The 13,483-nt window shown below is 55.0% G+C and overlaps 1 protein-coding gene across 6 annotated transcripts; it reads left to right on the top strand.

Annotated features, from left to right (window-relative positions):
* The first annotated feature begins 926 nt into the window (after positions 1 to 926).
* Positions 927 to 13,334, top strand: CDK16 (cyclin dependent kinase 16). Of its 6 annotated transcripts, none has more exons than XM_040632492.1 (16): positions 927 to 953; positions 5,824 to 6,031; positions 6,637 to 6,770; positions 6,872 to 6,997; positions 7,094 to 7,150; positions 7,247 to 7,361; positions 8,045 to 8,139; positions 8,229 to 8,291; positions 8,543 to 8,666; positions 8,864 to 8,984; positions 9,093 to 9,190; positions 9,271 to 9,376; positions 9,441 to 9,504; positions 9,668 to 9,758; positions 11,873 to 11,950; positions 12,360 to 13,334. In XM_040632492.1, exons 1-16 carry the CDS (start codon positions 942 to 944, stop codon positions 12,398 to 12,400), a joined length of 1,533 nt encoding a protein of 510 aa, XP_040488426.1. In that variant the 5' UTR covers positions 927 to 941; the 3' UTR covers positions 12,401 to 13,334. The 6 variants fall into 6 exon arrangements, with proteins under 6 accessions (XP_040488426.1, XP_040488433.1, XP_040488427.1 ...); XM_040632499.1 differs by lacking the exon at positions 12,360 to 13,334 and adding an exon at positions 12,036 to 12,307 and having other exon boundaries at positions 9,462 to 9,504; XM_040632493.1 differs by lacking the exon at positions 927 to 953 and adding an exon at positions 1,352 to 1,394.
* The last annotated feature ends 149 nt before the right edge of the window (positions 13,335 to 13,483 follow it).

Genomic DNA, 13,483 nt, shown 5'->3' with positions numbered 1-13,483 from the left:
GGGCGGGGCTCTGGCAGGCAAGACGTAGATGAGAGGTGGCAGGCAAGAAAACCCAATTCAGGGTGCATACGCAAAGGCTCGCGTGAGGCAGAAAAAGAGGTCTGCTTCCGACCTGAAGTCCCGAGCATGCGCAGTAATGCACCCTCCCCTCTAAAGGTCCGCCTTTCCTCTTTTCTCAGCCTAGGCTCCACCCCGTGAGTCTTGCTGAAGGGGGGGGGAATGGGAGGGGTTAGAGGCGGGACGAAAGACGATTGAACCCTCTTTTGACCAATCATCTTGCGGAATATTCGGCCTATAGTGAAAGAGGCGCTCAGAACAAAAAGAAGAGCCCACCCCCAGTGCTGAAAGCCAATGAAAACCCGGCAGAGGCGTGGTTCGGGGGGGCAGTGAAATCACGCCTCTTCAGCTCAGCCACGCCCTTCATTCTTGCGCTGCCTCACCCCAGGGGGCAAATCCGATTGGCTGGGCGACAACCTCAAAGGGCGGGGCCGCACACGTTCACAGTGGGAATGAGCTAGCGGAGGGGGGGGAGCTGGGCGGGGCTAGACTCTGTCCTATCTAAGGTGGTAAAGGCCAATGATTCTCCAGGCCGCCTCTCCTAGAAAAGTCATCTTCTCGCGAACCTTTAAAATTCCTGCCTTCTGAGGCACCTCAAGGGACTCAGACTGACTGCTTCATCTGTCTTTTTCCTCCTTGCAAAAGTCCCGTTTGCCACCATGGGGATGTACCAAGTGAGACCACGTAGGGGGACCGAGTGGTGACCGGCACGCTGGTTACTGGCTGCTGCCCACTTCGGCGCTAGCAAACTTCTAGCAAGATCGGAACTGAGTACTAAGCAACCTCTACACTTCCCCCTGGCGCCGTTCCAGGGCTGGCGCCACATTCCCCGGTGGGCGCGCAATGGCCGCGCCCCCTCCCGCTGCGGACGGGTCTTTTGGTACATGCAGTCCGAGGTGAGTCCCCTCCTTCCCACTTCAGCCTTTTCGGCGCGTGCGTGCGCATGCGCGGAGCGCGGCGCGCGCGGCGGTTGGGCCGTTGGGTGTTCGGCCCTGGGATCCGCCGCGTCTCCGCAAGCAGTCGGCTCTGAGCCGCGAGCCGCCGTGAGCTCTCGGATTCGAGTGGGCACCAGCGAGCCCGGGGGCATCGCCCGCAGCGGCCAAGCTCATGGCCGGCTGAGCGGGACGCCGCCGCCGCCTCAACCACCGCCGCCGCCGCCGCCTCCTCCTCCTCAGCCGGCGGCGGCCCGGGCCCAGCAGCCATGGCCGAAGACTACTGGGACGGGCGCCTGCGGCGAACAGGAGGAGAAGGAGGTCGCGCGGCCTCAGCCCGGGCCGCCGCCCCAGGCGCCGCCGCGCCGGCCCCGCGGCGCTGAGGTTGCTCGCGCGCCCCCGCCGGTGAGCGCGTCCCCGAGACGTGGGGTGGGGGGCTGCCCTTCCTCTTGCAGAACCAACCCAGACCCCGGGCGGTGCCCAGGGGTCTGGGCTGCACCGCTGGCATGTGCCCCCTCCCCCAGCGAATTTCCCAGAGTGCACCGGGGCGGGGGTCATTCGGGGCCTCCCTGACCTTGGCCCCGCCCTGGGCCGGGTCTGGAAACGGGATGGGCAGTCCTGTGGGTGCTAATGGGGAGCAGGGTGATCAAAGGACCAGAGGTTGTGGAAGTGGGTGGTGAAAGGCTCGAGGTTTGCTAAAGGCCTGAGCTGTGGAGGGGTCGGAGCATGTGATAATAAGTCTTACCGCTGTGTAGGGCTTGAGGCCCAGCGTGTGCTAACGGGCGGGCGAGGCAGTGAAGGGCCCGGACGGTGTGTGATAGGGGAGAGCATGTCAGAGGAATGCTGAGGTATGCAAACGGGGTTATAGATGTGGAGAGACCCCGTGTGTGTTAATGGGGAATAAGGTGGTAGAGATAGCAGAAGGTATGCTAATAGGATCAGGGCTCTGAAACCCTGTGTGTGGTACGGAGCGTCAGGTTGGTGTTAATAGTGTGTATTTGTCCGTGAGGGACTGCAGCGTGCGGGGGTCCAGAGAGTGCTCATGGAGGTCAGGGTAGTGGAAGAACTGGAGTGTTGAGAGTGTGCTAATGGGGGTCTTAGGTGTAGAGGGTACATGTATGTGTTAATAAAGGTCTGGGTAGAGTGAGGCCCAGGATATGCTGATGGAGACAGAGTGGTGGAAGACCTGAGCCTGTGCTGCTGGGTACCAGGAGTTATATGGGGTGGGAGGGCACAGTGGTGAGGGAAATGTCTTAGCACCGTAAGAGGTTCAGTATATTAAGGATCAAGATGGTGTGAGGTCAGTGTGTGTGTGTGTGTGTCCATGTCCATGAGGACAGGGGATGTGAGACTCCAGGATGCGACAAGGGACAGTTATATATGAAACTCTAGTGACCATTGGTGTGGGTTTAAAGCCTTGGAGGTGCTTAAATGTGTGCCATTGGGGGGAAGAGTCAGAGCAGTATGGGGTCTGGAAAATGCTAGTGAGCGTCAGAACATTGTGAAGACAGTGTGTGCTTGTGTCCACGGGGGACTGGGGTGTGTTGAGGTTCCAGGGGGTGCGGTAAGGAGGATCAGGGTTGTGAAGGGATTCAGGTGTGAACCAACAGGCATTATAGGTGTGGAGGAGTTGAAGCAGAGAGAAAGGACAGGAATACGTGAAGGTCTAGGTGTGATAAAGTGGATTCAGAACCATGGAAGGCTGAAGTGTGTGCTAATGGGGCTCCAGGCTGAATGAAGACCTGTGTGCGCTAATGAGGGTCAGGCCATTATAGAACACTGTGTTTGTGTGTCCCTGGGGAATGGGGCTGAGTAAGGGTTCAGGGTGTGCTAATGGGGAGGCAGTGTGCGAGGCCCAGTGTGTGCTGATAGAGGTCAGGGTGAAGTGAAGGTCCAGCTTGCTCTGATGGGAGGTGGTGGGGACAGGGTAGTGAGAGGACCAGAATATGGGTTTAACGGTGGTTATAGCTGTGGAAGGGTCTGAGCGTGGGCAAAAACAGTCAGGTCAGGGATTGGCAAGTTTCACTTTGTGTTAATTAGATTCAGGGCAGTGTGAAGGTCCAGTGAGTGCTAATTTGGGTCAGCTGCAGAGGGTCCCAAGTGCATGTTAATAGGGGTCAGAATCATGCACGGGGAACAGCGTGTTAATAGGGATGAGTGCTTTGGAGAAGCTGATAGGCAGCTGGGCCTGGGAGGCGCCTAAGAATGTGGTGGTGAGAGTTAACTTAGAGGGGCCCGAGCCTGTGCAAACAGAGTTCTCTGCTCTGTTGGGGCTTCCTATGCTGATGGGGATTAGAAATAAATGGGGAAATTGCAGGTACTGGTAGTTAAAATGCAGAGAGGCCTTCTTGAGGGGCCAGTGTGTGCTTATGGGGGTCTGGACAGGATGAGGAGGGTGTGTCCTTGGTGGGAGTTGTGTGATGATTGTGATGACTAGAGTGTGATGACTGTGTCCTCAGTGGACAGTGTGGTGTGAGGTGATGAGTGCCCTTGGTGTGAGAGTATTCTGAGGATGGGTGTATGTCCTCGGGGGTCAGGAAGGACATATGCCCTTTTTTTGAGTGCAGTTGTGTATCCAGTTTCTTGTTCCCTCCTTCCCGATTCTGAAATCTAAAAAGCTCAGAAAATGGAAATAATAATATTTAAAAGTTTTATTGCATATTAATGTTCAAGTGTCTCTGTTCACAAAGGTCTGCCCAGGGCACCCCTGCTGGGAATGTTGCGTGATACACAGATTTTGTATCCTGTCTTCCTAAAATCCCCAAAAAACTGAACTCTGGAACATGTCCAGCCCTTGGAGTTTCCAGTTAGAGGTCATGGACCCTGGCTCCTTCTGGCTCCCTCCTCATCTTCCATCCAGCCCTACTTACCGCCCCCCAGATGCCCCATTCCCTGCCACAACAGGCAGAGCCGACTGGGTATTCGTACCATGGATGCAAGACTGCCTTTGGGGCTGACCATGCTTCTTCTTCAGCTTCAGGTCCTGTGTTTGGACTACTGGGTCAGGATTTTTGTTGTTATCCTGGGTTCTCTGAATGGACCTCATCCTCTTTACTGGGGTCTTTCTGCTAGGCTGGCCCCTCTACTCCTCCTGGGAGTGGTGAGGCCAGGTAAGTAGAACCAGGGTGTAGGGACCAGTGGGGTAAGCACCTGATTTCAAGGTAACAGATGACCCACTTCTCTCCTCGAATCCAGCCCCAGCCTCATCCTCCCACCTCCTATCTAGCTCCACTTCCCTTGGGCCCAGGGCCATCTTAGGCCCTGCTGTGAGTCCAGATGGTTCCTAGGCCAGGTCTTTCCCCCTCCTTGCTGGCCTGGAGCCCAGGAGGAAGCAGAAGAAGGCCAGCCTAAGCCTTTTGGTGGCCCTGTTCCTTCCAGCAGCCCCATCTAGGTCATCTTCCTGCCGATGCCAGTGTCCCTGGGCCACCTTTTCTGGAGTTGTTCACGAGTAGCAGACTTACCCTGTCCATCCTGGTAGAGATTGGTGTTAGGCCCTCAGCCCCCTGATTCATTAATTTCTGCCATAAGCACTTTTTGAGCATCTACTCTGTGTCAGTCACTGTTCCAGGTCCTCAGGATATAGCCGTGACCTAAACAGACAGAAATCTACCCTGGCGGAGCTGATCTTCTAGTTATGGCGGTGAGGAGACAGACAGTTAAGAATATAGAAACCAATAAGTAGATGGTATCATTTCTGAGGAGGTGATAAGAGCTGGGGGGATAATTTGGCAAAGTGAGGGGGAGCTCAGTGTGGTTGAGATTTTAAATAGGGTTTTTTGTGGAGGGTTTATCCATGAAAAAGGTGATATTTGAGCAAGGGTCTGAAGGGGGTGAGGGAGTGAGCTATTTTGAAATATGGGGGAAGGGTATTCCACGTACCAGGAACGGCCAGTGCAGAGGTCCTGAGGTGGGACTGCTGGGTGTGGTTGCAGATCAGCCACCAGCAATGGTTGAGGGGAAGGTGAGGCCAGAGAGATAATAAGGGGTGAAAAGGGTAAGACCTTGTGGGCCACCCTTGAGCACTGAGACATTTTTGGGGGGTGATAAGGGAGATGTGCACTCTCAAGTAGAGGAGAAATGAGGGTAGGCCTGGCTTATAAAAATCTTGAGTGGGACCCATAGGGTCCCAACCTGATTGAAACTTTCCAGCAGCCCTCAGGACAGCTGGCATCTCTTGAGATCCCCCCCCCCAACCTACCCAGTGGTTGGGTCTGGGCAGGACTCCCCTCTCTGTGCACCCCTCACTTGAGTAGACCAGTGGGGTAGTCCACTCACTGTGACAATGGTTGCTGGGGAAGGCGGGCGGGTCCTTGTGGTTGTGGGGAACATTCTGCCTTGGCAGTTGGGGGTGATGTGGGGCTGGTGCCGGTGGAACATGCCATTCTATGGGCGAGCCTGGGGCCGTATTGGCGGCCCCTCAGTCCTGGGCGAGCCCCTCGCCCCACCCACAGCTGGGACCATCACCACCGCTGCACCTGAGAATGCCTGCTGTAGAGGCCTTTGTTCCCGCAGTGAGGCTGCCCCCATAGAGGCCGACAGTCCACCAGTTGGGCCTTTGCCCTCAGCCAGCCACCCAGGCCTCAACACCCAGGTGCGCTACTTAGGACTAGGGTCCCCAGGGACTGGCTGTAGGTGGGCAGGCACTGACAAGGGTCCCCATCTGTGCCAGGTTTCCGGGAATCCCGAGTGGCTCCAGGCCTCCGCAGTGGTTGGGTGGGAACTGACACAAGTTCATGTCAGTGTGCCTCACTAAGTTGTCTTGGGCTTTAGGGGGCCCATGGTGGCCAGGCGAGTGCTAACGTGGGACCCATTCCCATCTATCCCTCCTGCTCAGGTCGCCATGGATCGGATGAAGAAGATCAAGCGGCAGCTGTCGATGACACTCCGAGGGGGCCGAGGTGTGGACAAGACCAATGGTGCCCCTGAACAGATAGGCCTGGATGAGAGTGGGGGTGGCGGTGGCAGTGACCTTGGAGAGGTACCCACTCGTGCCGCTCCTGGGGAACCTCGCTCTGGACGGGGCCCACTCAGCTCTGCACCAGGTAGGTCTACTGACTGCTCTTGCCCCCAAGACTGGTCCCCAGGTGCTGCCTCCCAGCCGAGTTCCCCTAGACTTGTGTTATTTCTGTTTTCCTTTCTCCATTTTTTCTCCCCTCCCTGCCATCCTCTCAACACCCTCTCTCTATCTGCCCATCTGTGTCCCTTTCCTTGGCTTTGTGCCCAGGCCTCAGGGGGAGGAAGAGTGCCCTGCCTGCTGCAGCTGCCCCAACCTTCCCTTTGCCCTTCTCCTGCACTCTGCTGTGGCCCCCTCAGGCCTACGGGTGCCTGCCTGCCCTGGGCCCGCCTTCCCAGGGCTTTTGGCTACTCTGCCGCTGCCTGCCTCCTGGCCCTGGGCCAGCACCAGTCTCAGCTCACCCCTGGAATGGGGTGCTCCACTAGGTGACTATTGCCCCTCCACCCCTTTTCAACCCGTCCCAGCCTGACTGAACCTCCCTGGGCCTTGCCACTCTCTTCCTGAGGGACTCCAGGCTGCTCTGGGGGCTTGTGTGTACATGTGTGGTGAAGGAATGTGTTATGCTGGGGAGGGGGTTCCTGGGGCTCCAGACCTCAACTGGTCTGCCCTCCTCCCCCCTGTCCTCACTGCCAGAGATTGTACATGAGGACTTGAAGATGGGGTCTGATGGGGAAAGTGACCAGGCTTCAGCCACGTCCTCGGATGAGGTGCAGTCGCCAGTGAGGGTGCGCATGCGCAACCATCCCCCACGCAAGATCTCCACTGAGGTGCTTAACCCCCTGTCTGGCTGGTGGTGGGGCTAGAAAAGAGGGTTAAGCCAGGGGAGGTGGAGCTCATGGTCCTGTTTCCCCCCTCTCTTGCCTGCTAGGACATCAACAAGCGCCTGTCACTACCAGCCGACATCCGGCTGCCTGAGGGCTACCTTGAGAAGCTGACCCTCAATAGCCCTATCTTCGACAAGCCCCTCAGCCGCCGCCTCCGCCGTGTCAGCCTGGTGAGCGTCTTCTGTTTCTGTCCTCTCCTCCTCCCACTTCTCTCTTCCCTAGTCCCCTCTCATGAGCCTGCTTCAACCTGCCCCTTTACCCCACAGTCTGAGATTGGCTTTGGGAAACTGGAGACCTACATCAAGCTGGACAAGCTGGGTGAGGTGAGAGACAATCATGAGGCCTGTGGTGGGGATGGGGTCTGTGAGAACTTTCTGCAGCCTCCAGCTCCCCTCCCATCACTCTTCCTCACACCCCAGGGTACCTATGCCACCGTCTACAAAGGCAAAAGCAAGCTCACAGACAACCTTGTGGCACTCAAGGAGATCAGACTGGAACACGAAGAGGGGGCACCCTGCACCGCCATCCGGGAAGGTACAAACACCTAGGAAGGCTGTCCCAGGCTTCCCGGGCTCTCCCCATGGCACATACACACACGCTCCATAGTGAGAACAGGGACTGGGGGTTTTGAGACTTCCCTTCTGACACTCTGGGCTTCATGAGAAAGTGCCCATCATGCAGATACCTAGATAATAATCAGGGTAACCAGGAATCTGTTCCCATTTGGAGAAGAGGCCAAGGAATTAGAAAGCAGGGTGCTTGCTTTGGTTCTGAGAGCACCCACGAAAGTGCTCACCAGTTTCCTTGACATGACAGTTTCTAGTCAGACTGTCACACAGAATGAATTTGAATTGCATAGAAATTTTATGTGCAAACTCAATTTCACACGAAGCTGTGGGCCTCTCTACTGTGGGTTGAAGCAAAACCCCTTTCCATAAATCAAGAACAGGTTGTGAAAATCTAATGTCACATAAGCCTGGGGCTGCAATCACAGGTTCTTGCTCCATACTCTTCTCTGAGCTTTAGTTTCCACATCCGGAACATAGGGACACACCTTCCTGGCATTGGGTGGGCTAGAGCCAGTGGCTGTGAGCCACCACCCCAGAGTGCATGGGGAAAGAAAGAAACTGTGGGCTCATCCCTGTCTGGTCCTCATCTATCCTCTATCCTGAGGGTGGGGTCCTGACTCCCCCATCTCACTCCTATGCTTCCTGCAGTGTCCCTGCTCAAGGACCTCAAACATGCCAACATCGTCACGCTACATGACATCATCCACACGGAGAAGTCCCTCACCCTTGTCTTTGAGTACCTGGTAAGATTGGGTGGCAGTGGGTCCTGGGGGGAGGCGGGGAGATGGCCACTATCTCCTCTTCTCTCCTCTATCTCCTCTTCTCTCTTCAGGACAAGGACCTGAAACAGTACCTGGATGACTGTGGGAACGTGATCAACATGCACAACGTGAAAGTGGGTGTGGGGCAGGAAGCAGGGGCACACGGGGGCCCCCACTCACCCACTCCACCCCACAAATCTCCCAGAAACAGACTTTTCCCGTTTGGCTTTTTTGCTGGGAGCCCTTGGAGGGCATTGGGACCCTGCCCTCTTTCGTGAGATAAGGCTCTGGGCTCAGTGTCTGTGTTTGGGAGGGGAGCAGTGTCTGCTGGGGGTCAGGCTGCTGGATACCCTTTGACCTCCACCTGCCCTTCCTGGGTCCCTAGCTGTTCCTGTTCCAGCTGCTCCGTGGCCTGGCCTACTGCCACCGGCAGAAGGTGCTACACCGAGACCTCAAGCCCCAAAACCTGCTCATCAACGAGAGAGGAGAGCTGAAGCTGGCAGACTTTGGTACCCTGGCCTCCCCCTTCTTCCCAGTGATGCCCCAGCCTTACCCTCTTATACTCCCCCTTCCTCATGACCACCTAATCTCAGTGCCCTTCAGCTTCTCCAGGCTTTGCTTAAGACTCCCTCAGTCCCAACTGTGCTCTCCCCCAGACTGCCTGGGACCCCCTCAATTCCAGCTGCCCCTTCTCTCAACCTCCCAGGCCTGGCCCGAGCTAAGTCAATTCCAACGAAGACCTACTCCAATGAGGTGGTGACACTGTGGTACCGGCCCCCCGACATTCTGCTTGGGTCCACGGACTACTCTACCCAGATTGACATGTGGTGAGGACAGGTGGAAGTGTGGCAGGAGCCATGTGGTGAAGGGGGTGGCTTGGTCACAATGGCCAACCAGCCAACCGCCTCCCTGTTCACTGTGCCCTCCCTGCCTAGGGGTGTGGGCTGCATCTTCTATGAGATGGCCACAGGCCGGCCCCTCTTCCCAGGCTCCACAGTGGAGGAACAGCTGCACTTCATCTTCCGCATCTTGGGTGAGGGGGAATGAGCCCTAGGAGCTGTGGGGACATTTAGAGATGCCCTGTGGGTGCTTAGGGTAACTCTTCCCCACCAGGAACCCCAACTGAGGAGACGTGGCCAGGCATTCTGTCCAACGAAGAGTTCAAGACATACAACTACCCCAAGTATCGAGCCGAGGCCCTTTTGAGCCATGCACCCCGGTGAGTCTGGTGGGTGGGTGGGTGGGTGTTAGGGGCAAGAGTGCCCAAACTCAATTTAAAGCAGGTCCCCTTGTCCTTGCTGTAGACTTGACAGCGATGGGGCTGACCTCCTCACCAAGCTGCTGCAGGTGAGTCCACCTTCCTGGGCCAGCCTTGGGGGTTAGGGGATTCTAGGTGTGGGGAAACGGGGGAGCTCCAGGGGTACAGTCTGGGGTGGGGAGGAAGAGAGGCCTACTGTTGAAGGTGTTCAATACGCCACCACTGCCGCCGCCGCCCCTGCCCTCCCCTCAGTTTGAAGGTCGCAATCGGATCTCCGCAGAGGACGCCATGAAACATCCATTCTTCCTCAGTCTGGGGGATCGGATCCATAAACTTCCTGACAGTGAGTGAAGCTGGTGGGGGGTGGAGAATAGGACACTGGGCAGGTTGTGCAGGGCTCTGGCTATGTCATCTCTAAGGGGGCACACCCTTGTTCAGACATGTGATGTGTTTATTACAAAAATTATTTGGTTTTTGGTTCCTTTTTACCTTTCATGGGAATTTTCAAACAGTCATAAAAATAGATGCAACATCACTTTCCCTTTTTTAGTAAACATTTTCTTATAAAATATATACGAAGAAATGCACAGATCATAAGTATACAGCACAATGAACTTTTGCAAACTAAACATACCCATGTGACAGGCAAACAGGTCAAAAAATAGGATGTGAGGGATTCCTGGGTGGCTCAGTCTGTTAAGCGTCTGCCTTTGGCTCAGGTCATGATCCCAGGGTCCTGGGATCGAGTCCTGTATAGGGCTCCCTGCTCACCAGGGAGTCTGCTTCTCCCTCTCCCTGCTGCTCCCCCTGCTTATGTGTGCGGTCTCTCTCTCGCTCTCTTGCTCTTTCTCTCTCTGACAAATAAATAAAATCTTTAAAAAAAAGAAAAGAAGATGTGAGAAGCACCCCCGAAGGTGCCCTCTTGTTTCCTTTAGTTATTCCTAGCCCCTTCCCAAGGGTTACCACTAGTTGGACTTCTAACAGCACAAGTTTTCCCCATCCTTGTAGTATATAGAAATGTAATCACACAGGGTGCTCTCTTTTTATACCTGATTTTTTAAAAAGATTTCTTTATTTTAGAGAGAGTGTGAGTTGGTGGGGAGGGGCAGAGGGATAGGGAGAGAAGTCCTCAAGCAGACTCCCAGCTGAGCATGGAGCCTGACATGGGGCTTGATCCCAGGACCCTGAGATCATGACCTGAGCCAAAACCAAGAGTTGGACACTTAACTGACTGAGCCACCCAGGCACCCTTTATTTGTTTTAGAGTGTATGCAGTGGGGAGGGGCAGAAGTAGAGGGACAGAGAGTCTTAAGCAGACTCCACGCTGAGTGCAGAGCCTGATGTGGGGCTCAATTTCAGGACGCTGAGCCAAAACCAAGAGTCTGACGCTCAACTGACTGCACTACCCAGGCGCCCCTTTATGCCTGATTTTTAAAAACTTTTTAATATGGATACTTAAAAACGATATATATTTGGGGACGCCTGGTGGTTCAGTCAGTGGAGCTATGACTCTTGATGCTGGGGTTGTGAGTTCGAGTCCCATATTGGGTGTAGAGATTACTTTAAAAAAATAAGGGCACATGGGTGGCTCAGTTGGTTAAGCATCTGACTCTTGGTTTCAGCTCAGGTCATGATCTCAGTGTCGTGTCATGAGTTCGAGCCTTGCATTGGTCTCGGTGTGAAGTCTGCTTGTCTCTCCCTGTCCCTCTCTGCCCCTCCCCATATGCCTCTCTCTGTCTCTCTCTCAATAAGATTTTTTTTTAAAGATTTTATTTATTTGACACAGCGCGGACAAGCAGGGGGAGCAGGAGGGAGAGGGAGAAGTAGGCTCCTTGCTGAGCAGAGAGCCCACGTGGGGCTTGATGCAGGACCCCTGAGCCGAAGGCAGACACTTAACCAGATGAGCCACCCAGGCGCCCACCCCAATAAGATCTTTCTTTAAAAAAATAGGTACAATTATGTGTATTTATATGTTAGACCAAATAGTATGAGTCCCCAAGTACTCCATCAGGTGATCAACTTGTGGCCAATCTGGTTTTATCTGTACTCCCTCTGATTATTTTGAATCAGATCCCAGATATATCATTCATCTATAAATGTCAGCATGTATCTCTAAAATATTTCTTAAAAACAATATCATCATACCTTAAAAAAATTGGCCTGCTTGCTGTATCTCCCCACCGGATTAAACTAAATCAAATCCCAAATACCATTCATCACCTAGACTGCAATACCATTATCACACTTGACAAAATTACTGAATTCCTGGTGTCGTGTAATAGTCCATGTTCCATATTCCCTCGTTGTAGCTGGTTTGTGTGTAAGGATTATTTGATAGGTGAAAGTCAGGCCCCTCAAAGAAAAGGCAACTTTTTGTAATTCCCCAATGGGGCCATGTGGGAGGTGATCCTGGATGGCCCTGTGGGTCATTTCCCACTGTTTCTCTTCCACCCACAGCTACTTCCATATTTGCACTAAAGGAGATCCAGCTGCAAAAGGAGGCCAGCCTTCGGTCTTCATCAATGCCTGACTCAGGTAGGTGTGGCCCTTGCCCTCTTCACTGCCCCAGCCACCTACCTGCTTATCCACCAACAGCCATCCGCTCTGCTTTCCCCTGCAGGCAGGCCAGCTTTCCGCGTGGTGGACACCGAGTTCTAAGCTGAGTTCTAAGCCACAGACCGAGGCCCCAGCAGGCAGCAGCTGGAGGGATGCCACTCCCCTCACAGGGCAGCCCCCAACTGCATCCTCCTTGCTTGCTGCCTGCCTACCTGCCTGACTCATGCTCGCCTACCCACATGTCCCCTGCTGCCTGTCCGAACACCCGACCATTGGCCTGTCAACCCACCCATTGGCCTGTCTGCTGGGTGCTAACAAAGCTCTCATCGCTCCTTTGCCTGGTTTGTCTTGTCTTGTCTTGTTTGTCTGTCTCTCCCTGTCTCGGTAGTTGCCGGCGGACAGCATGGCCGTGCCAGCCTCCCACACTGAGGCCAGGCCTATCCCCCCTCCCCGTCATATCCTCCCCCAGGACCACTACCCCACGGCCAGCCAGGGGTCCGGAGCTAGCCCAGGCTGGGGATCTCGACTCAAACAAGATGTGGCAATGCCTTGGGTCTGAGGCTTTCCCTGCCTGCTTTCCTGCCTGCCCCACCTGCCTCATGTTGTGTGGGCCTTTTTTTGTTTGTTTCATTCATTGTTGTTTTTTAATTATTTTAAATGAGGTTTTCATTTTTTAAATGCAATATCTCTGTACACAGACTGGCTGGGCCCCACCCCCTGCGTGTGGCCCTCCCACAGTATTTTGTGCAATGAAGCCCCGCTCCCAGCCTTTCCAAGGCAGGGACACAGTCCCTATTTGGAACCCTGACCATCACCAGACCCGGGTCGGCTAAAGGAAAGCATGCCTCCACCATTCGCCTTCCTAACCCCCCCCCCCCGCCTGCCGTCCCCGGCTGCAGGGGGACCTGGGGACTACCGGAGACTCTGGGAGGTGGACGAGGTGGGGGGCCCCCACTCTTTCCCTCCTGCAGTCCCATAGCTGGGGCCTCCTTCCTTCTCAGGGTCTCCTTAGCCCAACCCTCCTGCCCCTGTCCCACTCGGTGCTGTTGAGTAGGGCCCTGCCAGGAACTGACCAACTCTTCAAGGAGCCATAGTGTGTATATGTGCACAAGCAGGGGCAGAGGGGTGCATGGGGGTCCATGCCCAGGCGTTATCCCCAAACCCCTGGGGAGGGTGAGGCAGGGCAGGGACAGTCTCTGGGGTCAGTCCCAGATGGGTGGTTACCTCCCCATCCTCCACTCTAAACCTGGGGCCCTCAAATGGGGTGGGAGGGCTGGGGTGGGGGCCCTCCTAGTGGGGTTTGGGGGGTTGGGTTCCTGAATGCACCATAATCGCTGTATGAAATATTAAAAAAGTCTAAAGTGAAAAACCTGATTGCAAGTCCCTGCAGGGGTGGGGGTGGGCTCAATCCAAGGTGAGTCCTGGGACCTTGGAGAATTCGTAACTGGTTCCCATTGTCTAGGAGAGCACTAAGATAGGCTAGGGACATGGCATGACTATGAAAGGCATCTG

Source organism: Ursus maritimus, assembly GCF_017311325.1.
Source record: "Ursus maritimus isolate PB19 chromosome X unlocalized genomic scaffold, ASM1731132v1 scaffold_X1, whole genome shotgun sequence".
NCBI classification, from domain to species: domain Eukaryota; kingdom Metazoa; phylum Chordata; class Mammalia; order Carnivora; family Ursidae; genus Ursus; species Ursus maritimus.
Note: the sequence above shows the minus strand (reverse complement) of the source record. Positions and strands in the feature narration are given on the sequence as shown.

What these genes read in the sequence shown, in the direction of transcription:
- CDK16 (XM_040632492.1), top strand. An exon ending in CTTCATCTTCCGCATCTTGG is followed by an intron (nt 9,191 to 9,270) that starts GTGAGGGGGAAT and finishes CTTCCCCACCAG; the next exon opens with GAACCCCAACTGAGGAGACG. An exon ending in TCCTCACCAAGCTGCTGCAG is followed by an intron (nt 9,505 to 9,667) that starts GTGAGTCCACCT and finishes CCCTCCCCTCAG; the next exon opens with TTTGAAGGTCGCAATCGGAT.